General features: G+C 48.6%; 1 protein-coding gene across 1 annotated transcript in view; it reads left to right on the top strand.

The window, feature by feature from the left end:
- OSBPL2 (oxysterol binding protein like 2) overlaps positions 1,522-23,380 on the top strand; it is a 36,452-nt gene continuing 14,593 nt past the window's right edge. The window contains exons 1-2 of the mRNA XM_018057588.1: positions 1,522-1,614; positions 20,058-20,228. Of these exons, the coding sequence (XP_017913077.1) occupies positions 20,192-20,228 (37 nt within the window). The 5' untranslated portion in view covers positions 1,522-1,614; positions 20,058-20,191. The remainder of the gene's footprint in view (positions 1,615-20,057; positions 20,229-23,380) is intronic.

Genomic DNA, 23,380 nt, shown 5'->3' with positions numbered 1-23,380 from the left:
ATGGGGACAATTGGCTTTCTGGGCCCAGAAATGCAGTTCAGGCCCTGGTCGTGCTGCACTTGCTTGCGCCCCACTATTTACAGGCGGCACCTTCATATGCATGGGGCTGCAGAGGCAGCCAAGGCTTGTCCTCATGGCACCCCAGCTGGAAGTGGGGAAGTGTTTTGAGGAGGGAGTGCAAAGGCCCAGGGGGGCTGGTGCTGTGGAGGAGTCGGTGAGGAGCAGGAGCCCAGCACACGACTGGGGAGGTCTGTCAGCACTCTTGTGGCTCCAGGGTCCCACCTCAAACTGGCTTAAGCAGAAAGGAAAACGTGGTAACTCACATGTCTGAATTCTTGCCTAGAGATTCCCATGGACAGAGGAGCCTGGTGGGCTACTGTCCATAGAGTGGCAAAAAGTCAGACACAACTGAAGCAACTTAGCACGCACATGCCTGAAAAGTCTAGACAGAGCTTGCCAAGGTGGCAGCTGGTTCCAGGCGAGCCAGGGGTGTTTGCTCTTGCTTTCCTCTGGGTTAGTCTCATCCCCAGGTGGCCCCTCCCCACACGGTGACAAGATGCCCATCAGTAGCCCCAGACTTACATCTTTCTCTCACCTAGCCTAGTTCTGTGGAGGTCTGTGGGTAGATGGGAGAGTCATTTGACCTCAGCTTTCCCTCTGGCCTGAGCTATCTGACCCTCAGTGAAAGTCCCAGTACTGACCCTCACTGGCCAGGACAGGGTAACCTGCTCACCCCTGAACCACTTGCTGTAACTCTCAGCAGTCAGCCTGATTCATGTTATTCCACTCACCCCAAATCAGACCTAAGACTTAGATGGGATTCGGTAGGAGAAACCTGGTTTGCAAAGGGAAATCTTGGTACTCATAGGCTCAGAGACGTTAGTTTACTTGCCCACAGCCACACAGCTGGTAAGGATGCAAGCTCGGATCTGACTCCAGAGCTTCTGGGCTTAACCGTGGAGCCACGGCAGTCAGTAAGAGCCCCCAAAGGTTTTAAACAAAGGAGGGAACAGTCAGGAGGGTAAACTGGCGCCGGGTTTTGGTGAATGGTGAAAGGTATGGCACGGAGGGTGGACGGTGAGAAGCCCTGCATGGCTGCTGAGGAAGGCAGTTTTTTGAAGGGTGACTCCCGGTTCCGCCAGTCCTCGGGGGGGTTGGGAGGGGCAGGTGCAGAGGCCCGAGCGCGCGCAGCAGCAGCAACCCGGCCACCTGACTCGCTGTTTGTAAACTCAGCTCACCCAGCCACGCCCCTTCCTTCCTCTCGCCCACCCTTTTCGCGTCTATATCTGCATAATCCCGCCTTTCCCTTCTTTGATTGGTCTTCCGCATCGTCACTCCTCCGCAAGGGCCGGACTCCTGAGGGGCGGAAGGCGGGGCCTCCCTGGCGACTTAATTAGCATGTTCCCGCCTCCCAGAGCCGCCTCGGGTCGAGCGTTGATTGGGCCGGCGGGGGCCGACGCGACGGCGCCGGGCGCAGCGAGTGGCGAACGCCGGCTGTCAATCGGCGGGGTGGCCGGCCGCACTTCCGCCTCGGTGTCAGTGGGTCGCGGGCCTGCGGGGCGGGGGCGGGGCGGGCAGCGGGACTCCGCGGGCGCCGGAGGGACAGCAGTCTAGGTGAGTGACCTGGTCGGGACCCCGACCCTGTGTCTCCCGGGAACCGCGCCCGGCGTCGGGCGGGCGGGCCTGGGCCTCGGGCGACAGGGAGGCCGGGCCCGGCTAGGGGGGAGCCAGAGCCTCGCGCCCCCCGCCTCTTGGCCAGGCCTCGACCCCAGCCCCGGCCCGCCCGGCTTCCCACCGCCAGCCAGCCCGCCGGCCGCGTCCTGGGTCCGAGGAAACTTGGGAGGAAAGTTGGCGGCCGGCGGCTGGGACGGTCCGCGGGCGAGGGCGGCGGGCCCGGATCCCGGGCGGCCGCCCAGACCCCGCGTCTCCGGGCAACTGCGGCCTCGGTGCTGGACAGCCGGCCGCCGCACCCGGAAGTGGACTGGAGAGCGGGCTCGGGCGCCCTCCAGCCCCTCTCAGCGGCAGAGATGAGTCGGGGGGCGCGTTGGGCAGGCGTGGCGGGACCCCCGACTTTCCCTTGTGTCTAAGGTAGCGGGCGTCTGTGGTCAACCAGTCTGGAAGGGCACGGGATGAAGAGCCAGTGTCCCCGCTCGTGGTGCAGCCCTCCCTTTCCTGCCCTCCCTCTCCTGCCCTCCTCGCCCCTGCCTCACGACCACCTGTGGGTTTGTCTGGGCCCTGCGAGGTTTTGTGCCCATGTCCACCCCCTCCCCTGCTCTTCCTTTTGTTTTTAATTTGTCAACTTAGCAGACTGTACTTACTGCAGAGAGCTCTCCACCTAACACATATGTTAGATAAGTTAGATATGTAATCTGATTTTAAAAGCTTCCTTCTCTCTGCAGTTACATTTCAGTAATCAGCAGAATAAATCTTGAGACTTAATAAGCCCAGAGCAAGACTATTGGGTAATCAGCAATCAATCTTCCCAGGTTTTTCTGGGAGAAGCAGCGGGTGGTGTTAGGATGTTCCTGGCACTCTTGAGTGTGAGGATCACCTCCCAGGAAGCTGGGTTCCTGTCCTTGGGGTCAGTCTAGGACAAGTTTTGGACCTCCCAGCAGCAGCAGCCTGTGCCTTAGTCCCTTTGCTGGGGTGGCCTTCACACATTTGGAGACGTGGTCTCACTCAGTGCAGTTCAGCAGACGTCTCTGGGGTGCCCGCTGCATACCTGGCTGTGAGCTGCAGGTGCTGTCCATCCAGTGGGGCTGGGGAGCAGCAGTGTCCTGGGACCCTGGCATTGTGGCTCCTTGTCCTGGTGGCAGAGCGAAGGCCCTTGCTAACTGTGCCCTGAGCAGTGTTTGCCCATCACTCCTGGCCTCAGTTCCTTCCTCTGTGACACATAACCATGTTCCTGGCAGGGCTGATAAGACAGCAGATGAAACGCTTGTCTGCAGCAGTTCTGACATGTGGCAGGTGCACAGTTGTTAACTCTCTGCCCCTTGGTTGGAGACAGGAACCTTATGGACTGCACTTGCTCCTTGTCCTGCGCAGCGCCTGGCAGGGTGCTGTCGTTCAGTCCGTGGACAACCGAAATCTCCTTAGAGCTTCCTTTGTCTGTTTGCTTCACCTGTCCTTCTGTTAATAAGCTCTTACCTAAGATGACAGTAATACCTGACAAGCGTTGTCCAGGACTGCTGTAAGCACATTATATTCACTTGATTCATGTGGTTTTCACAGTAGCCTCCAAGACTCTTCCTTAGTTCCATTTTCCTGTGTCTAGTCATGAGAAAACTGAAGAACAGAGAGGTGAAGTGTGTGTACTTAGTCGGCTCAGTCGTGTCTGACTCTTTGAAACCCCATGGACTGGCTCCTCTGTCCGTGGGGATTTTCCAGGCAGGAATACTGGAGTGAGTTGCCAGGCCCTCCTCCAGGGAATCTTCCCAACCCAAAGATCGAACCCACGTCTCTCGCGTTGCAGGTGGATTCTTTACCGTCTGAGCCACCAGGGAAGCAGAGAGGCTAAGTAAGTTACTCTGAATCACATAGGAGTAAGTTATAGAGCAGGGATTTGAACCGAGGCAGTCTGGCTCCAGGGTCCACATCCTTAAATACCTCTCTGTAGTGCCTTTTAAAAACAAACATTTTCTTTTTCAAGGTCCCTTCAGCGTTTTTCTTTGGAATGTTTAATTGCCTCATTACTGTGTGTCAGAACTTTGTTTCTTGCAGCACACATAACTGATAGATTTTCATTTGGGGTGAGCATGAATGTTTATGAAGCCATTTAATTTCTTCTGAAATAAAGTAGAAATTCTCCACTGGCTATCCAGGATTTTGCTCAAGTACCTTGCCTGCTGCCCAGTTCTGCAGTCAGTGGGGAAGCCGCTAACGTTCACTGTGTGAGAGGGCCAGTTGAGGGGACAGGGGTGGCAAGGATGGATATGTTGTTGGGCCCAAGCCTTGGTTTTGAATTCATTTCTGTGCGAGCTTGATGCGGTGAATTTAAGACTGTAAACCGTGCACTGAGGGCTTTCCTTTTTCATCCCAGGTGTATTCAGAGGGGTCAGGCTCTGGCTTACCATTTTCAGAAGCAGTGTCATTTCAGTGTTTAAAAAGTGCCACTTGACCTTTGTCCCACTGCATCTTATCTAGGCCCCCCAGGAAATGCTGGCAAACGAGTTTTGGATAAATACTTAAAACCAGCCTGATTTTAAAGATCTTGGTACAAATCTTGGTAAAATCTTCAGCTAATTATGAAATGTTGGAAACATTTTATTTATTCCTATACTGTCTTCAAATGATTTCTTTAATATTCCTGTGAAAAGCCAACACCCATCTTTTCCTAGGAGTTTGGCTGTGTGGGGTATAAGGCATGCAAGGCTTGCATCTTTGAGCAAGGGCTGTGATGCTGGTCCTCAGGTGGCTAAAGTGTTCTGTCTGAGAGGTTAGGAATCTTCCCTGACATGGCCTGAGGCTCTCGGGTTTTGGCCCCCTGGCTCTCTTTGATGGGAGGAAAGTTACTCATCTGCTCTTGCCTCAGGGGTGCTGGCCTGTGAAGTGGGCTATTGCGTAGGTTATATGTGAAAGTGTAACTGAGCGGACCTGGCACTGTAGTAGATTCTCAGTAGACTTTCCGTCGTAGACCTGAGAGCACTGAAATTGACCTCTCCCGACACTGACACAGACAGACAAATGCAACTTATCAGTGAAGGGAAACCAGGGAAATCGTTGGTAGGTAGATCTGCAGTTCTATTGAAATGAGCTACAGTAACACTTCTAAGATATGACTATTCAGGTGGAGTTGTCTGGAAAACCCCTGACCCAAGCAGTATCTCTCCTGGGGCTCAGACCCACAGACAGAAACTTAGTGCACTTTAAGATTGAATTGATATGGATACTGGGAGGAAGTTAGCATTTGAACATAATTGATTATTTACAAATACTTAAATTCTAAGAATCATTAGTATTTTAGGTCTTAGTTTGGGACTTTCAATGCAGTTTCTGTGCACAGTGATTAATTTGTGTCTCTGCTGCAGTGTGTACTTGTCAAAGCATTTTTGCTGATAAATCCCAGGCATTGGCATTGCAGCCATATTGCCCTCTGGCTGGAAGCGTGTGTGGAATACTCAGACCGGTAGCTCCCCTTAACAAACATGTAATGAAATGGTCACTGTAACCCATCCAGGAGCTTTGTGGCTCTTATTTCCTCTTTTTTCCAAATTCAGGAAAGCACTTGGGGTCATTGGGCAGCGTTTCAAAGCATCACCATCTTTCAACTGGTAACCTGTCTGAAGAGCTGGACAGTGGAGGTCAGCCTTCAGAAAGGACTGTGTTTAGAGACGTGGAGGTGTGGAGACCTCTCTGCCTGATGTTTGTGTGTCTCTTTCTTTGCTTTCTCATTTCATCAGTGGAGTTCTTGCAGGATTTCTTTTGATATGCAAACCCTGAGTCAATGCTGGCCCGGTTAGCCCTGCACCAGCCCGACCTGTAGCTTGGGGGCCTAGCGGGGAGGAAGTCTGCTCACCACTGGGCTCTGGGGTCATGGCAGGAGGAATGGTCTGTGTGGCTCTGGGTGAGGCAGACCTGTCTGACCTTGAGCTCATACCTTTATCTGAGCGGTGGGCCCACCGGCCTTGACAGGTGCCTGGGAAGCACTGTTCCACGCTGGTACACAGGTTCTTGGGGGAGAGCCTGGCATGAGAAATGGTCTTGTGCGAAGTCTTCCTGAACCCAGGTTCTAGAAAAGATGACGGCAGCCATGGGGGGCAGGGGTGGGTGTGTGTTTTACTGAACAAATGAAATGCTGGTTGTGGGAAAAGATCAGCTGTGACCTGGCGCCTGTGCCACCATGCTTGGCTGAAAGGTGAGTTCCACTGTCGCCTTAAACCAGGGAAGTGTGTGCTCTGACGGCCAAAGCGGGAAGCTTTGTGGGTGAAAAGGAGCACCTCAGAGAGAGCTCCAGCAGTGACAGGTGTGAACTGGGGCCGTGACCAGGGAGGGCCAGTGCATCTTGTGCCCAGCATGGTACCAGTTGGGCACCAGTGCCTGTGTTCTGTTAACCACGGGGCATGTTCCAGCGCGTGAGGGAGGGGCTGGAGGGCCCGGGGCTGCCCTGAAGTCCATCTTGGAGGTAGGGTGCTGTGGGTTCAATGGCAGGGCTTCTTACCAGAAGAACTTGTGCAACTGTGTAAAAAGTGGAGGTTCCAGGCCCAGACCTCACCTCCTCGGAGCGGGCTCCTAGGCGGGAGGCCCGGGTCGTGTGTGTGCCCTACTTCTGTGACTCCAGCGGGGCTGGTGTACTTGCCAGGGGTTAGGGTCTAACTACAGGGTCCTAACCCATTTTGGATCAGGATCAGGGACCACCTCCACCCCCCACCCCTGCTGCCCCTGCTTTGAGAACTGAATGAAGAGTCTGAATCAGGTTCCTGGGGAAAAGAATGAACTCAAACAGAACTTTGCACTTTTTCCCTTTTCATTTCTCTCTTTTTTTTCCTAGGGGTGGGGTGGTTAGAAATTTGTGGAGTTCCCTGACCTTGGTTAGTGCTCAGGAAGTGCCTGGGGTAGGCGTGACTTGGATGGTGAATTTCTTAGCAGGTGAAACCGGTCAGGGGAGCGAGCAAGTGTGTCCTACTTGGGCGGGAGCTAATGGGGAAGGACCTGGAGTGGGAGAGGGAGGAGGCGAAAGGGCGAGGCTGTCAGACTGGTCCCTGCCCCATGATGGATGTGGCATCTGGAGCATTCCCCCACAACGTGTCCAGGCTGTGGTCCTGCTCATGAGAGATGGACCCGCTGCAGGAGGGGCACTGCCATGGCCTGATTTCTTCCGGCCCTCAGTGTGCTGCCTCCACGGTGGCTGCTGCTCTTGTGGTTTTGTGTGAACACAGCCCCGGAGGCTGTGAACGGGCTCCCTGTCCAGAGCTCTCTCACCCACACCCCCAGGCTGCGTTCACACCACTCTGTTTTACTCTGTGTTGATTCAAACAAACGCATTTGCACAGAAGAGCATCCATTCATCCCGTGCAGTCCTTGTCTGCAGTGCTGTGCGCTGGGTCATCAGTGTGTCCTCCAAGTGCCTACCAAGACGTATTGTCCTGGTGCTCGCCACTGCACAGGGAGCAGTTGAATCCCAGGGGTGGGGGTGGGGGGGCGCATGGGACTAGACTGAGTCTGTCGTGGACAAGTACCTGGATGGGGGTCTCAGCTGCTGCTGAGGCCCAGCAGGAAGTGTGGCTCCTGGGACTGGACTGGTTTGCCCCGTGGGGTGGAGAATGGTAAACAGTGGGTGATTAATGCAGCTGTTTACACAGCAGAGAGGTTTGCTTACCTTCCTGAGTCTGGAAACTTTCAGTTTCTTGCCTGAACCCCTAACAACCTCGGCTAGTTGTGTGCTGACTGTAAACTGCTCGCTGGCATGGACAAGATGGGAGCCTCTGGGGCTAGGCTGCTCTGGCCCCTTGCCCTAACTCCCACCCCTCAACGAAGACATTTTGAGGTCCCTGCAGCATCTTCATCTTTTGCTGAAGATCGCGCCACCCTGCAGAAGGCCGGGGTTGTGGAAAGTCCACAGACAGAAAATACACATGTACTCATTTTGCCCTAAAAGAGCACCTTGATAGAGCCTCAGGCACAACTAGACTCAATCAGATTCCATCGAGTGTAAGGAACCAGTGTCCAAAAGGCCACTCTCGGTTCTTCCCTGTGGTCCCCGAGGTGCATGTGGACAGGTGCTCTGCAGATGACAGCCAGCCTTTTGAGAGGCCTTGCTGGGAGCAGAGTGGGGGTGTTTACCTTATTCCACCACCAAGCGTTTCCAGCCTCAGGAGCGTGACAACCTGATCATTCTTCAGCAGGTAGCGAAGTGCGCATTTCAGTGAGTTCAAGAGGTGAAAACCAGGACAGCTTTGGAAATAAGAATAAAGGGCAGGCTTGGCCTGATGCTCTTCTCTGCGCTCCATCTGTGGCTGGTTGGGAAGCCTGCATGGACCAGGCCAGCTCTGCTGCTACCACCTGACTTGTGTGCAAAGGCCAAGTGGGGCCACCGGAGCTTCCTGGGTCCCCATGTTGTCCCAACCTAGTGAGGCCCTGCAGCACTCTTTCTGGGATGGACACCACCCGCCACATTGGCCACTGGAGTGGAAGGGATTCAGCTGGGTAGCGTCACAGAGAAGTAAGCATTGGCTTCCTCTCTGCATGAGCTCAGAGTCACCTGTGGCCCCGTGGCCGCTGCTCCGGACAGATCAGGTTAGAGAGAGTACTTCTAGCACGGCACTGGTGCAAACTGAGTGCTTGTTTCCATCAAGTCTTGTTCTTTTACAGAAGAAAGAAACTGGGCACTGTGGCGTGGTGGCAGGAGGAGGATAGGTAGGAGCCGTTAGGCATCCAGGAGACAGGTGGGCTTCCTTGACAAAGTGGACATCTCAAAACTGAAACAGTCAGTGACCACAAAGGTCACTGTTCACCCACAGTAACACTGCCACATGGAGGGGATGACACCTCGGGAGGCCCTGGGACTGGTGGTGTTCCTGGGCCTTGTTCCTTCCTCAGAGGGTGGCCGGATCAGGAGAGCCTGTGGGCACGCTTGCGCCACCCCAGAATGAGTTGACATCACCCAGCAGTCTCAGTTCCCCTTTTCCAGATTTAATTTTCCCATCCCCATCCTTCGGCTCTTCAATTCCTCCAGATACTGATGGAGTCCATTATGTGCTAAACTCTGGTTTTCACACTCAGGAGAGATGGGGCTTCCACGCTCTTGGTGGTCATCCCAGCCTGTGCGCTCTGGTAACGTGGAAGTGTCTCTGTAGCATCTCTCTGGGGTCTGACAGGACAGCCTCGGGGGTGTGGCCAGTTTGGTCACAGCCAGATGGCCCTCGGGAAGGGGAGGCCCTGCGGCAGTACTGGGACCTCTCTCTGGTCTGTTCCATCACTGGCCTGAGACTGACTGTGGCCCTCTGCACTGTGCACGGGAAAAGTTTGACCTTGACCTTGATAGCTGTGGGATGGTGAGAGACTTACGGACAGACTGGGCTCTTGCCGGCTACCGCTCCCTTGCTTCTGTCTCTGACTCATTCTTGACGGAAATCCTGTTTTTCGCATCTGATGGGTTGAGCACATGTCCTATCAGGGAAGCGTGCCCCCGGCTGAGGCCCTGGCTGGGTCTCACCGGCAATTCCTTTGGGGTCATCTGCTTCGTGACCACCCTCGGGGTGTGAGCTCTGGGGAGCAGGAGGTGGGAGTGGGGGGTGGGACCAGGCCTTCTGGGCAGTTCTTGTGTACCCTTCTTCAATCCCCAAATCCGCTCCCCACCCCGGCCCCGGTGCTCTAGCCCCCTGGCCTCCTTGGCTCCTTGCCTCTCCCAGCGGGAACGGGGATGGAAGGCTTTGGCTGCGTTCGTGTGAGCCGTTACAAGGAGCAGCACCCCCTGAGGCTGGAGTGTGGATGGGGTTTGGGACCCTTCTCAGAGGGAGTCTCGCATGAGAATCTCTTAGTTCCCAGGGGAATTCTCCCTTTCCAGGGCAGTGCTTCAGAGCCTGGCACCCAGCGCCTGGAGCTCCGTGCACAATTGTTCGTTTCTTGTTTGTCCTACTTACGAATGTATTTTTTTTTCCAGTTTAGAAAGTTGCAGTAAAATACACATAGCATAAAAATTACCCTCCTGACCATTTTTAAGTGTGCAGTTCAGTGGTCATATATACAGCCATCACCACCAACCACCCCAAAGCTCTTTTCATCCTGTGAAATGGTAAAGACCCATTAAGCACCAGCTCCCCATTTCCCCTCTGCCAGCCTCTGACAACCACCTTCTTCCCGTCTCTATGAATTTGACTCCTCTACGATCCCCGTGTAAGTGGGATCACACAGTAATTGTCTTTTCGTGTCTGGCGTATTTCACTGGTCATAATGTCCTCAAGGTTCCTCAGTGCTGTAGCATGTGGCAGGGCTTCCTTCCTTTCTAGGGCTGAAGAATATTCTGTCATGTGACTGGACCCCATTTTGCTTTTCCTTTTGTCTGTGGATGGACACTTGGGTTGCTTCCACATTTTAGCTGCTGTGAACATAAGTGTGCAAAAAATTGAAAGAATTGCTTTCAGTGCTTTTGGGTACATACCTAGAAGTGGAATTGCTGGATCATGTGGTAATTCTATTTTTAATTTTTTGAGGAACTGCTCTACTATTTGCCACAGCGGCGGTACCATTTTACATTCTTGGCAACATGCGCAAGGGTTCCCCTTTCTCCACACCCTCACCGAGACTTGTCAGTTTCTGTTGTTTCTGATAGTAGCCATCCTAAAGGGTGTGAGGTTGTGTCTCACTATAGCTTTGATTGCATTGCCCTGATGATTAGTGAGCTGAGCATCTTTTCATATGCTTATTGGCCATTGGTATGGCCACCTGATGCAAAGAACTGACTCATTTGAAAAGACCCTGATGCTGGGAAAGATTGAGGGCAGGACGAGAAGGGGACAACAGAGGATGAGATGGTTGGATAGCATCACCAACTCGACGGACATGGGTTTGGGTGGACTCTGGGAGTTGGTGATGAACAGGGAGGCCTGGCGTGCTGTGGTTCATGGGGTCGCAAAGAGTCAGACACGACTGAGCAACTGAACTGAACTGATGTGTTCTCTGGTGAGATGTCTGGTCAACTCTTTTGCCCATTTTTGAATCAGGTTGTTTGTTTTTTGTTATTATGTTTTAGGAGTTCTCTATATAGTCATGATATTAATCTGTTATCAGATGTATGATTTGCAAATATTTTCTCCCATCCTGGGGGTTGCCTCTATACTCTGATAGTATCTAATGCACAAATTTAAAAATTTTTTCATGAAGTCAGTTTGTCTAATTTCTCTTTGTCTCTGCCTTTGGTGCAGTTGCAGGACACCTGGGTTCAGTCCCTGTGTTGGGAAGATCCCCTGGAGAAGGGAAAGGCTACCCACTCCAGTATGTTCTGGCCTGGAGAATTCCATGAACTGTATTGTACATGGGATCGCAGAGTCGGACATGACTGAGCCACTTTCACTTTCACCTTGGTGTCTTATCCAATAAACCATTGCCAAATCCAAAGTTATGGAGGTTTTGCCCTATATCTTCCTCTTAAGAGTTTTTTAGTTTTAGATCTTACATTTAGGTCCTTGATCCATTTTGAGTTAATTTTTGTGTATGATATAAGATAGGGTCCAACTTCATTTCTTTGCCTGTGGATATCCAGTTTCCCAGCACCGTTTGTTGGAAAGATAGTCTTTTCCTTCTTGAATGGTCTTGGCACACTTGCTTGTCAGAAGTCAATTGACTGTATATGTGAGGGTTTATTCCTGGACTCTCTTCTTTTCCATTGGTCTCTGGGCTAGTACCACACTGTTTTGATTACTGTAGTTTTATAGTAAGTTGTGAAATCAGGAAGTGTGGTCTTCTGGCTTTGTTCTCCTTTCTTCAGTTTGTTTTGGCTATTAAAGGTCACTTGACATTCCATATCAGTTTTAGAATGGATTCTTCTATCTCTGTAGAAAACATCATGTTGCTTGATAGGCATTGTATTGAATCTATAGATTGATTTGAATTGTATCAACATCTTAATATTCAGTCGTCCAATCCATGAACGTGGGATGTGTTTCCATTTGCTTATGTTTTTCATTTCTTTTGGCAGTGTTTTATAGTTTTCATTGTATGGTCTTTAACCTCCTTGGTTAATTCCTAAGAACTTTATCCTTTTAGATGACATTGTAAAAAGGATTGTTTTGGGGATTCCCTTTTCAGACTGTTCACTGTAAGCGTGTAGAAATACAACTGATTCTTCCACGTCGAGTTTGTATCCTGCTACCTTGCTGAATTAATTTATCCTAATAGTTTTTTTGTATGTGTTTGTGGAATCTTTAGTGTTTTCTCTATATAAGATCACATCATCTGCAAACATAATTTCACTTCTTCTTTTCCAATTTGGATGACTTTTCTTTCTTTTTCTTGCCTAATTATTCGGCCTAGAACTTTCAGTACTGTGGTGACTAGAACTGGTGAAAGTGGGCATCAGTGGTTTCCTGATCTTAGAGGAAGAGCTTTCAGCACTGAGTATGATATTTACTGTTGTTTTTTCCTATCTGGCCCTTATTATGTTCTCCTTCCATTGCAGTTTGTCAAGTATTTCTATCATGAAAAGGTGTTGAATTTTGCATCAGTTGGGATGATCATGTGGTTTTTCCCCCTTCATTCTATTAATGTGATATATTACATCAATTGAGTTTCACGTATTGAATCATCCTTTTGTTCCACGAGTAAATCCCATTTGGTCATGACACGTAATCCTCTTTAATATGTTGCTAAATGTGTGTCAATGTGTTCTATCTATTAGTATTATGTTGAGGACTTTTGCATCTGTGTTTGTAAGGGATATTGGTTTGTAGTTTTTTTTTTTGGTAGGGTCTTTACCTTATCACATAGATGGGGTTAGGAAGTGTCTATTCTTCTTAATTTGGGAGAAAGTTTGAGAAGAATTCATGTTAGTTCTTTTTTAAATGTTTTGTAGAATTTTGAAGTTGTCAGATCCAGGGTTTTTCTTTGTTGGGAGATTTTTGATTACTGATTGGCCTGCTCAGATTTTCTGTTTGATTTAGGCTTAGTACTTTTTGTGTTTCTAGGAATTTGTCATTTCATCTAGGTTATCCAGTTTTGCAGGGTTCATAGCCCTTTCTTATAATCCTTTTGTTTCTGTAGAATGAGTAATGTCCCCATTTCAATTTATGATTTTAGTTTTTTAACTGTTCTTTTTTATTGGTCCATCTAACTGAAGATTAATCGATTTTGTTGATCTTTTCAAAGAACTGACTTCTGGTTTCACTGATTTCCTCTGTTTTCCTATTCTTATTATTTCCTTCCTTCGGCTAGCTTTGGCATTTGTTTGTTGTTCTTCTCCTTCCTTAAGTTGTGAGCTTAGGTTATTGATCTGGTATCTTATTTTTTTAGTGTAAGTGTTGGTAGCTATACAGTTTCCACTTAGCTCTACTGTCTCTGCGTTCCATAAACTTTGGTGTGTTGTGTTTTCATTTTCATTTGTTTATAAGGATTTCCTACTTTTCCCCTGTAGTTTTTTCTCTGATCTGTTGGTTGTTTAAGATAGTTCTTCATTTTGTTTTGGCAGTGCCAGGCAGCTTGTGGGATCTTAGTTCCCTGACCAGAGATTGAACTCAGGCAGATTGAACTCAGGCCACTGAGAGTGAAAGCTGAGTCCTAACCACTGGACCACCAGAGAATTCCTAAGAGGAATGTTACTTAATTTCCGAACGTTGTGAATTTTCTAGTTTTCCTTCTGTTAGTGATTTCTAATTCATTATTTTATAGTCAGAGAAGATGCTTTGTGTGATACAGATCATTTAAAATCTACTGAGACATAGTCTGTAGCCTAACATATGGTCTGTCCTGGAGAACGTCCCACATGCACTTGAGAAGGTGTGTCCTGTTGTTGGGTGGAGTGTTCTGGATACATCTGTTAGATCTAATTGGTTGATGGTGTTGTTCAAGTCGTCTGTTTCTTATCTTCCATCTGGTTGATGCTTGCTAATGTATTTTTAAATTACTAAATAAAATTTATATTATTTTGGACAATTTAAATTCAGAATTGACATTTAACTGCAAAAGTAGCTTTAAAATTTTCAAATTATTGGTGAGCTTTTCTTTCTTTGTGAAGATTGCATCTAGGTTGCCTTGCTCATTTTTGAGCAGAGAAGTAACACACAGTTTGACTCTTTAGTGAGTTGACCTTGGAGATTAACCACCAGGTCCCTAAGCCAGCCACTTATTCCTCAGTGACTAGGTCTGTTTTTCTAAGAAAATGTAAAGATGGGTTTGTAAGGCTTGAGTGCGGGTATTCGTATATGTGGTGGTGGACAGTCCGCATTTGGAGCCGGGTCCTGGGGGCACGGGGCAGCACTCTGGGGGCGGGCACCTTGAAGAGAGGTGAGGGGCTCTGTGGAGGGGCAGGCGCCTTGTGGGGACCTAAAAGCAGTAGGATGCCCTGGCTGTCCCTTGGCGGGACCTGGAGGGAATGCTCACTGCGGGGCTTGAGGAGGGGCTGCGGAGGGAGAGTCCCTGGAGGCCCACAGAGACATCCAGCAGAAGCTTACTTTCTGCGTTTTTCCCTGGACTTAGAAAAGGAAGCAGCTGATTTGGAAAAAGAAACTCCTTTCCTGAAACCCTGTCTTCTCTGAGGCCCAACAGATACACTGGAGAGGAGGCTTTCTGCTCCCTGCCCACCTTAGGATCCCTCCATGAGTGTGGGCTGGGTTGGGGGCAAGGACCACCTTGGGGTCAGAGGCCACTCAGCAGGGGACTGAGTATGGAGGGTCCCACAGCTGTAAGACTTCTGAGAAGAGGTCAGGTGGGCAGCCAGACTGAGGTGGGACCAAGGATGCCCTGCCCCCATGCCCCTGGGGCCCCACTCTCCCTGCCCCTGGTCCCCCCCCAAACTCAGGAGAGGCCTTCCTCGGGGGCTGTCCCTCCCAGGCATGTCCTCTGTCCTGAAGGAGGTAGATCACTGCTGTCTTGTGTTGATCCCATAGTGGTGGCTGGTTTCTCCTGGCACAGTGAAGACCGTATAAGGTGTGTGGCTTTTAGGACGACACCCCCAGGCACGGCCTGGATGCTGTGCGGGATTAACTGTGCACCTGCGGGTATGTGCAGGTCTGAGGTGGCTGCGAGGCTTCTGGCCTTGACGCGTGGCGCCTCGTATATGGGGCTCGGGTACCTGGTGGTAGTTGGACCACAGATCTGCATGGCAGGGTCACAGGGCTGCAGCCACGTCACGGTCCCAGCTATTTGCTCAGCTCCTGTCTTCAGTGTTTGTCCAGCCTGACATCTTACTTTAAGCCTGACCTTCATTTTAAAGACTTTCCATGCGTTTTGATTGATTTACTTTTAACATTGGGACTTTTGTTATGGGCAAGGGAGCATATAAAAAGAAAATACCACGGCTTTGAACATGCCTTCTATTATGGGAGATATTAAAGGTACAGAGAAGCAGGCAGCACAGCGCCATGGTCCCCTGTGAGCCTGTCTCCACACCCAGCAGTTCACCAGCTCCTGGCACATCTCATCCCCTTAACCACCCCACCCTCTCCCCAGTTCATTTTGAAGAAACTCCCAGACATGCTGTCGTTCTATCCGATGTGTTTCAGCTCATAGCTCTAAAAAATAAGAGCAGCTTAAAAGATGCAGTTATGATATCTGTGCCTTTAAGTATCTTTTGGGGGTGTGAAGAAGCTGAAGTTGAACGGTTCTGTGAAGACCTACAAGATCTTTTAGAACTGACACCCAAAAAAGATGTCCTTTTCATTATAGGGGACTCGAATGCAAAAGTAAGGAGTCAGGAAACACCTGGAGTAACAGGCAAATTTGGCCTTGGAGTACAGAATGAAGCAGGGCAAAGGCTAATAGAGTTTTGCCAAGAGAACGCACTGGTCATAGCAAACACCCTCTTCCAACAACACAAGAGAAGACTCTACACATGGACATCACCAGATGGCCAACACCAAAATCAGATTGATTATATTCTTTGCAGCCAAAGATGGAGAAGCTCTATACAGTCAGCAAAAACAAGACTAGGAGCTGACTGTGGCTCAGATCATGAACTCTTTATTGCCAAATTCAGACTTAAATTGAAGAAAGTGGGGAAAACCACTAGACCATTCACGTATGACCTAAACCAAGTCCCTTATGATTACAGTGGAAGTGAGAAATAGATTTAAGGGACTAGATCTGATAGACAGAGTGCCTGATGAACTATGGACAGAGATTCGTGACATTGTACAGGAGACAGGGAGCAAGACCATCCCCAAGAAAAAGAAAAGCAAAAAGCAAAATGGCTGTCTGAGAAGGCCTTACAAATAGCTGTGAAAAGAAGAGAAGCATAAAGCAAAGGAGAAAAGGAAAGATATACCCATTTGAATGCAGCGTTCCAAAGAATAGCAAGGAGAGATAAGAAAGCCTTCCTTGGCAATCAGTGCAAAGAAATAGAGGAAAATAATAGAATGGGAAAGACTAGAGATCTCTTCAAGAAAATTAGAGATACTAAGGGAACATTTCATGCAAAAATGGGCTCAATAAAGGACAGAAATGGTATGGACCTAACAAGCAGAAGATATTAAGAAGAGGTGGCAAGAATACACAGAAGAACTGTACAAAAAAGATCTTCACAACCCAGATAATCACGATGGTGTGATCACTCACCTAGAACCAGACATCCTGGAATGTGAAGTCAAGTGGGCCTTATGAAGCATCACTACAAACAAAGCTGGTGGAGGTGATGGGATTCCAGTTGAACTATTTCAAACCCTAAAAGATGCTGTGAAAGTGCTGCACTCGATATACCAGCAAATTTGGAAAACTCAACAGTGGCCACAGGACTGGAAAAGGTCAGTTTTCATTCCAATCCCAAAGAAAGGCAATGCCAAAGAATGCTCAAACTACCGCACAGTTGCACTCATCTCACATGCTAGCAAAGTAATGCTCAAAATTCTCCAAGCCAGGCTTCAGCAATATGTGAACCGTGAACTTCCAGATGTTCAGACTGGTTTCAGAAAAGGCAGAGGAACTAGAGATCAAATTACCAACATCCGCTTGATCATGGAAAAAGCAAAAGAGTTCCAGAAAAACATCTATTTCTGCTTTATTGACTATGCCAAAGCCTTTGACTGTGTGGATCACAATAGACTGTGGAAAATTCTTCAAGAAATGGGAATACCAGACCACCTGACCTGCCTCTTGAGAAATCTGTATGCAGGTCAAGAAGCAACAGTTAGAACTGGACATGTAACAACAGACTGGTTCCAAACAGGAAAAGGAGTATGTCAAGGCTGTATATTGTCACCCTGCTTATTTAACGTATATGCAGAGTACATCATGAAAAACGCTGGGCTGGAAGAAGCACAAGCTGGAATCAAGATTGCTGGGAGAAATATCAATAACCTCAGATATACAGATGACACTACCCTTATGGCAGAAAGTGAAGAAGAACTAAAGAACCTCTTGATGAAAGTGAAAGAGGAGAGTGAAAAAGTTGGCTTAAAGCTCAACATTCAGAAAACAAAGATCATGGCATCCGGTCCCATCACTTTATGGCAAATAGATAGGGAAATAGTGGAAACAGTGTCAGACTTTATTTTTTTGGGCTCCAAAATCACTGCAGATGGTGACTGCAGCCATGAAATTAAAAGACGCTTACTCCTTGGAAGAAAAGTTATGACCAACCTAGATAGCATATTGAAAAGGAGAGACATTACTTTGCCAACAAAGGTCCGTCTAGTCAAGGCTATTGTTTTTCCAGTAGTCATGTATGGATGTGAGAGTCGGACTGTAAAGAAAGTGGAGCGTCGAAGAATTGATGCTTTTGAACTGTGGTGTTGGAGAAGACTCTTGAGAGTCCCTTGGACTGCAAGGAGATCTAACCAGTCCATCCTCAAGGAGATTAGTCTTGGGTGTTCATTGGAAGGACTGATGTTGAAGCTGAAACTCCAGTACTTTGGCCACCTGATGTGAAAAGCTGACTCATTGGAAAAGACCCAGATTCTGGGAAAGATTGAGGGCAGGTGGCCAAAGTACTGGAGTTTCAGCTTCAAGCATCAGTCCTTCCAATGAACACCCAGGACTAATCTCCTTGAGGATGGACTGGTTAGATCTCCTTGCAGTCCAAGGGACTCTCAAGAGTCTTCTCCAACACCACAGTTCAAAAGCATCAATTCTTCGACGCTCCACTTTCTTTACAGTCCGAACTCTCACATCCATACATGACTACTGGAAAAACAATAGCCTTGACTAGACGGACCTTTGTTGGCAAAGTAATGTCTCTGCTTTTCAATATGCTATCTAGGTTGGTCATAACTTTTCTTCCAAGGAGTAAGCGTCTTTTAATTTCATGGCTGCAGTCACCATCTGCAGTGATTTTGGAGCCCAAAAAATAAAGTCTGACACTGTTTCCACTGTTCCCATCTATTTGCCATGAAGTGATGGGACCGGATGCCATGATCTTTGTTTTCTGAATGTTGAGCTTTAAGCCAACTTTTTCACTCTCCTCTTTCACTTTCATCAAGAGGCTTTTTAGTTCCTCTTCACTTTCTGCCATAAGGGTAGGTGTCATCTGCATATCTGAGGTTATTGATATTTCTCCCTGCAATCTTGATTCCAGCTTGTGCTTCTTCCAGCCCAGCGTTTCTCATGATGTACTCTGCATATACAGTTAAATAAGCAGGGTGACAATATACAGCCTTGACATACTCCTTTTCCTAGTTTGGAACCAGTCTGTTGTTCCATGTCCAGTTCTAACTGTTGCTTCCTGACCTGCATACAGATTTCTCAGAGGCAGGTCAGGTGGTCTGGTATTCCCATCTCTTCAGAATTTTCCACAGTCTATTGTGATCCACACAGTCAAAGGCTTTGGCATAGTCAATAAAGCAGAAATAGATGTTTTTCTGGAACTCTCTTGCTTTTTCCATGATCCAGCGATGTTGGCAATTTGATCTCTAGGTTCCTCTGCCTTTTCTGAAACCAGCTCTGAACATCTGGAAGTTCACGGTTCACATATTGCTGAAGCCTGGCTTGGAGAATTTTGAGCATTACTTTGCTAGCATGTGAGATGAGTGCAATCTGTGCGGTAGTTTGAGCATTCTTTGGCATTGCCTTTCTTTGGATTGGAATGAAAACTGACCTTTTCCAGTCCTGTGGCCACTGTTGAGTTTTCCAAATTTGCTGGTATATCGAGTGCAGCACTTTCACAGCATCTCTTTAGGGATTTGAAATAGTCAACTGGAATCCCATCACCTCCACCAGCTTTGTTTGTAGTGATGCTTCATAAGGCCCACTTGACTTCACATTCCAGGATGTCTGGCTTCTAGGTGAGTGATCACACCATCGTGATTATCTGGGTTGTGAAGATCTTTTTTGTACAGTTCTTCTGTGTATTCTTGCCACCTCTTCTTAATATCTTCTGCTTGTTAGGTCCATACCATTTCTGTCCTTTATTGAGCCCATTTTGCATGAAATGTTCCCTTAGTATCTCTAATTTTCTTGAAGAGATCTCTAGTCTTTCCATTCTATTATTTTCCTCTATTTCTTTGCACTGATTGCCAAGGAAGGCTTTCTTATCTCTCCTTGCTATTCTTTGGAACGCTGCATTCAAATGGGTATATCTTTCCTTTTCTCCTTTGCTTTATGCTTCTCTTCTTTTCACAGCTATTTGTAAGGCTTCTCAGACAGCCATTTTGCTTTTTGCTTTTCTTTTTCTTGGGATGGTCTTGCTCCTGTCTCCTGTACAATGTCACGAATCTCTGTCCATAGTTCATCAGGCACTCTGTCTATCAGATCTAGTCCTTAAATCTATTTCTCACTTCCACTGTAATCATAAGGGACTTGGTTAGGTCATACGTGAATGGTCTAGTGGTTTTCCCCACTTTCTTCAATTTAAGTCTGAATTTGGCAATAAGAGTTTCATGATCTGAGCCACAGTCAGCTCCTAGTCTTGTTTTTGCTGACTGTATAGAGCTTCTCCATCTTTGGCTGCAAAGAATATAATCAATCTGATTTTGGTGTTGCCATCTGGTGATGTCCATGTGTAGAGTCTTCTCTTGTGTTGTTGGAAGAGGGTGTTTGCTATGACCAGTGCGTTCTCTTGGCAAAACTCTATTAGCCTTTGCCTGCTTCATTCTGTACTCCAAGGCCAAATTTGCCTGTTACTCCAGGTGTTCCTGACTCCTTACTTTTGCATTCGAGTCCCCTATAATGAAAAGGACATCTTGTGTTGGGGCCTTGATGTGTGGACGCCTCACTTTCACTAATTGGCCTTTTGAACTGTTCACGTGACCCCAGATTAGTCATTTCAGTGGACAGTGGCTTTTAAAGTAACTTCAGATAGTGGTGCCCATTGATGGACAGAGATGTGACTGTTTCCTCTTGTGTGAGGTCATTCCTTTTACTTCTTTGCTCAGATGTAATCAAGATGAACTCAAGGGTAGTGAATGGGTATTTTTAAATGTTTCTAAACTATACAACTTCCGAAAGCTAAATACACTAAAAAAAATTTTTTTCCCCTGTAGGTCTCCAGTGCCTGTTGGATTTTTACCTTAAAAAGTTCGCAGCTTGAAATTTCTTACACTGTCGATGTAGATTCAGTACAATGATTGAGTAGAGGACCCTCTGGATCAGGCGGTGAGCGCCTGGCTGCTGAAGGATGAACGGAGAGGAGGAGTTCTTCGATGCCGTCACAGGTGAGCGGAGAGGGTGCCAGCGCAGAGGCCAGATGGTGAGCACGAAGCCCTCAGACCCCAGCCTCAGACATAGCCTGGGGACATGAGGATGGCCTGGGAGAGCCATGTAGAGGGAAGGGTGATGTGTTCCCAGGAAAACACTTGTCCTGGCCCAGATTTGGAGGAAAACATCCACTTCGGACGCAGGAGATAACAAGAAAGGGCAACTGTGTGTTTCAGTCTTTGAAAGGGTTGCCCTCAGGTGTAAATATTTTTATTTGGCTCCTGAATGAGATGGTCAGCATCCTTATATTGCTTATAATGATCAAAACCTTACTGTCCTGTCTTATATCTTGTTTTGCACCACTTAAAGTCTACCAGGGAATAGTAGATTATTTGCTTCCACAGCAACTCTTGCTGTGTTAAAAGTTCAGTTCTTAAAAAAAAAAAAAGTTCAGTTCTGTTTCGCTTTTCAAACACCATTGTGAACACTGGTACCCAGGCTAGTGGGGTGGGTGTTCTGTGTATGTGTGAGTGACTGGGGTGCCAGGGGGTGGGGGGCAGGAGAGGCCAAGCTGGGTCAGGCCACATTTGCTTAGAGCACCCCCTCCTCCTCCTGTCACCTCCTGAGGGGCCCCCAAACTCAAGTTCAAGATGTCCCCCCTGCCCTCCACCCACTTGTCAGCACTGGGAGCATCACTTTGCTTTTCTTGCTGAGGGTTCTTATTGGTGGAGACGGACTTCAGGGGACTCTTCCAGTCCACGGCCTGCTCTTGGATGTGGGGACATAGAAACAGCGGCTCTGAAATGTTACTGCCACCAGGTTCTTCAGTGATAATCTCCCCAGTGCTGTCAGAGGGGCCCTGCCATGGTTGGTGCCAAGAGAGTGTGGTGCCCAGCGCGACAGGAGGCTCTTGCCTGGTGGTGGTCGCTGTCCCCAGACACCTGTGCTGCCCCTGCTGGGACACCTGGAGCCCTGGAGCCCTGCCGCACGCTGCCTGCGTTCATTGCATACTTCTCCGAGGGAAGGGCTGGAGCAGTTGAGGGCCAGCAGCCTCAGGTGATCGACTTACTCTCGTCCGAAGCCCCAGGAGGAACTGGCATTGTGCTCCCCTTCGCTGTTCTCAAAGGCTGAACCACTGAGTCATCTCCCGAGATTTCATAGCTGCTATGTTCCCAGTAGACATGTTTTCCTGGGAAGTGTGTTGTCTACTCAACCACCCGCTCATCAGTGATTGTTAGCAGCTGAATTCCACCTAGCGGCTGGTTGTCGGGGAATCACGCCCTTAGTCCGCCTGGCCCTGGCAGAGGGACCATGTCTGCAACCAAAAGAGCCCGACCTCAGTGAGGCCTTCTCACCCAGGAGCCTCCTGGAGGTGCCCTCTTACTGGGACCAGTGTAACTGGCTCTCCTGAAGGGCTTTCCCTGGAGAGGCCCTGAGCTCTGGGGGTGCCATGTGTGTATGACTCCATCGCCGCCTCTGCACGGTGGGACCTTCCACAAGTCCCTGAGATGGAGGCACTTTGGTTCACTGAACCAAACTGTCCTTTGATTCCCAAACAAGCAACATGAAGATGAAAAGTCTGAGGTCTCCCAATGCAAGGAAATGCCCAGCAAGTACTTCCCTGTCTTAGAGTCTGTCTTACTTTGTGACTCTATTAAAACATATTTAAACCCAGAAGTTGCTGAATGGGTGACTTCAGTGGGCAGTTATTCCCTCTAAGAATCAGTACCTTTCAATTTGAAAGGCTTTTAAATAAAGCACTTGAGAATATGTACAGATGAAGGGCTGTAAAAAGTCAGACCGACCTGTCGAAGATGGGTATCTCTAAGTGATCAGATTATAGATGCTTTAAGCTTGCACCTTGGCTGTATTTTCTCTTTGTGTAATAACAAGAAACGTTGTGTATTAAGTATTAAGATGATTAAGCTGTTACGGAGCATCGGCTTCACTAGAGACGAGACTTCAGGCACTTGTGAGGGAGAAGCTGCCTTGTTTTTTGGGGCCCACCCCAGGGCTGTGATCTAAACGAACTTTCTGCTTAATGGTGGCCTAGATTCTTGGCCCTAAGGGATACAGGGATACCTGTGCACTCAGCAACCCTAAGCTGGGACTGTTTCAGGCTCTGTTTAGACCCACGTTTATGCTGGGGATCAACAGGTGTCACTTTGGGGATGGTTAGCAAAAACTAGAGGTGACAGGCTATTTCAGAAGGTATTGATTATTTTAAATTACATCCTTTCAAATTCATTGTGTCATCGGTTTCAGTGCTACTACATGTTGGGGATCTGTCAATAGAGAAGAATGTGAAAGAAGGTATTTTTGCATTTTCTCAAGGAAGCTTATCAGTGGCAAGGTGGTTTATGTTTTGTGTGTAGCAGCAGCCACCCAGGTCTTTCACGCTGGGCCCCACTTTCCACTCAGAAATGAGGGGCTGTTACGGGAGCCCACCCTGTGCTCCTCGTGGGCTCATTGCTGGGGGTCAGCAGTCAGGAGCCCCTGCTCCAGCTGGAATGACTCACCTGGCAGCCACAGCTCCCTCCAGGCTTGCCCTGGAGCAAAAGGAAACACACTTCCCTTGTCCCTGGTCACTGGCCACTCGGAGAAAGTCTTCCCGGTGGAGAAGACCCAGGAGTCTGCCCAGGGTTGTGACCTTCCTCAGGGACTGGACGGGCCAGGAGACAGCTGCCTGTGTTTGCATTAGTCCTCATGGGTCATTTTCCCCAAGTTTTCCGTGTACTGTGTATTCTCTGGGTTCACATCCATCATCCACAGTTTGGGTTATTGTTCATAGGTTGGCTAGGTTCTGCTGATGCGGTGGCCTGATGCTTGGTCTTAGAAATACTACAGCAGATATGTTTCAGAACACGATGCAGAGTTTGACCTCAAACTTGGACAGAGGAGGAGGATGTTGTGGCCTGAGTTAGGTGTGACCACCCTGGAGGACATGGGTCATTGATGACCACGGGAGAAAACTTCTCATGCCCTGTGGCCGCCCCACATGGAAAGGACCATGGAGCGTACAGTGTTGGTGGCAGGGTGGGGTCCTCCTTGGGGAGCCCCCGGGAGCAGTCCTCTTTCTCCACCTCCGTCTGCAGCTCTTGGCAAGTGGAATTAATTACTCTGTGTCCATTAGAAACACTTTAGAGCTTCAGGTTTTCTGCTTTCAATG

This window comes from Capra hircus, chromosome 13 (assembly GCF_001704415.2).
Source record: "Capra hircus breed San Clemente chromosome 13, ASM170441v1, whole genome shotgun sequence".
Taxonomy (NCBI): Eukaryota; Metazoa; Chordata; class Mammalia; order Artiodactyla; family Bovidae; genus Capra; species Capra hircus.
This window is presented reverse-complemented; position numbering and strand designations above follow the sequence as displayed.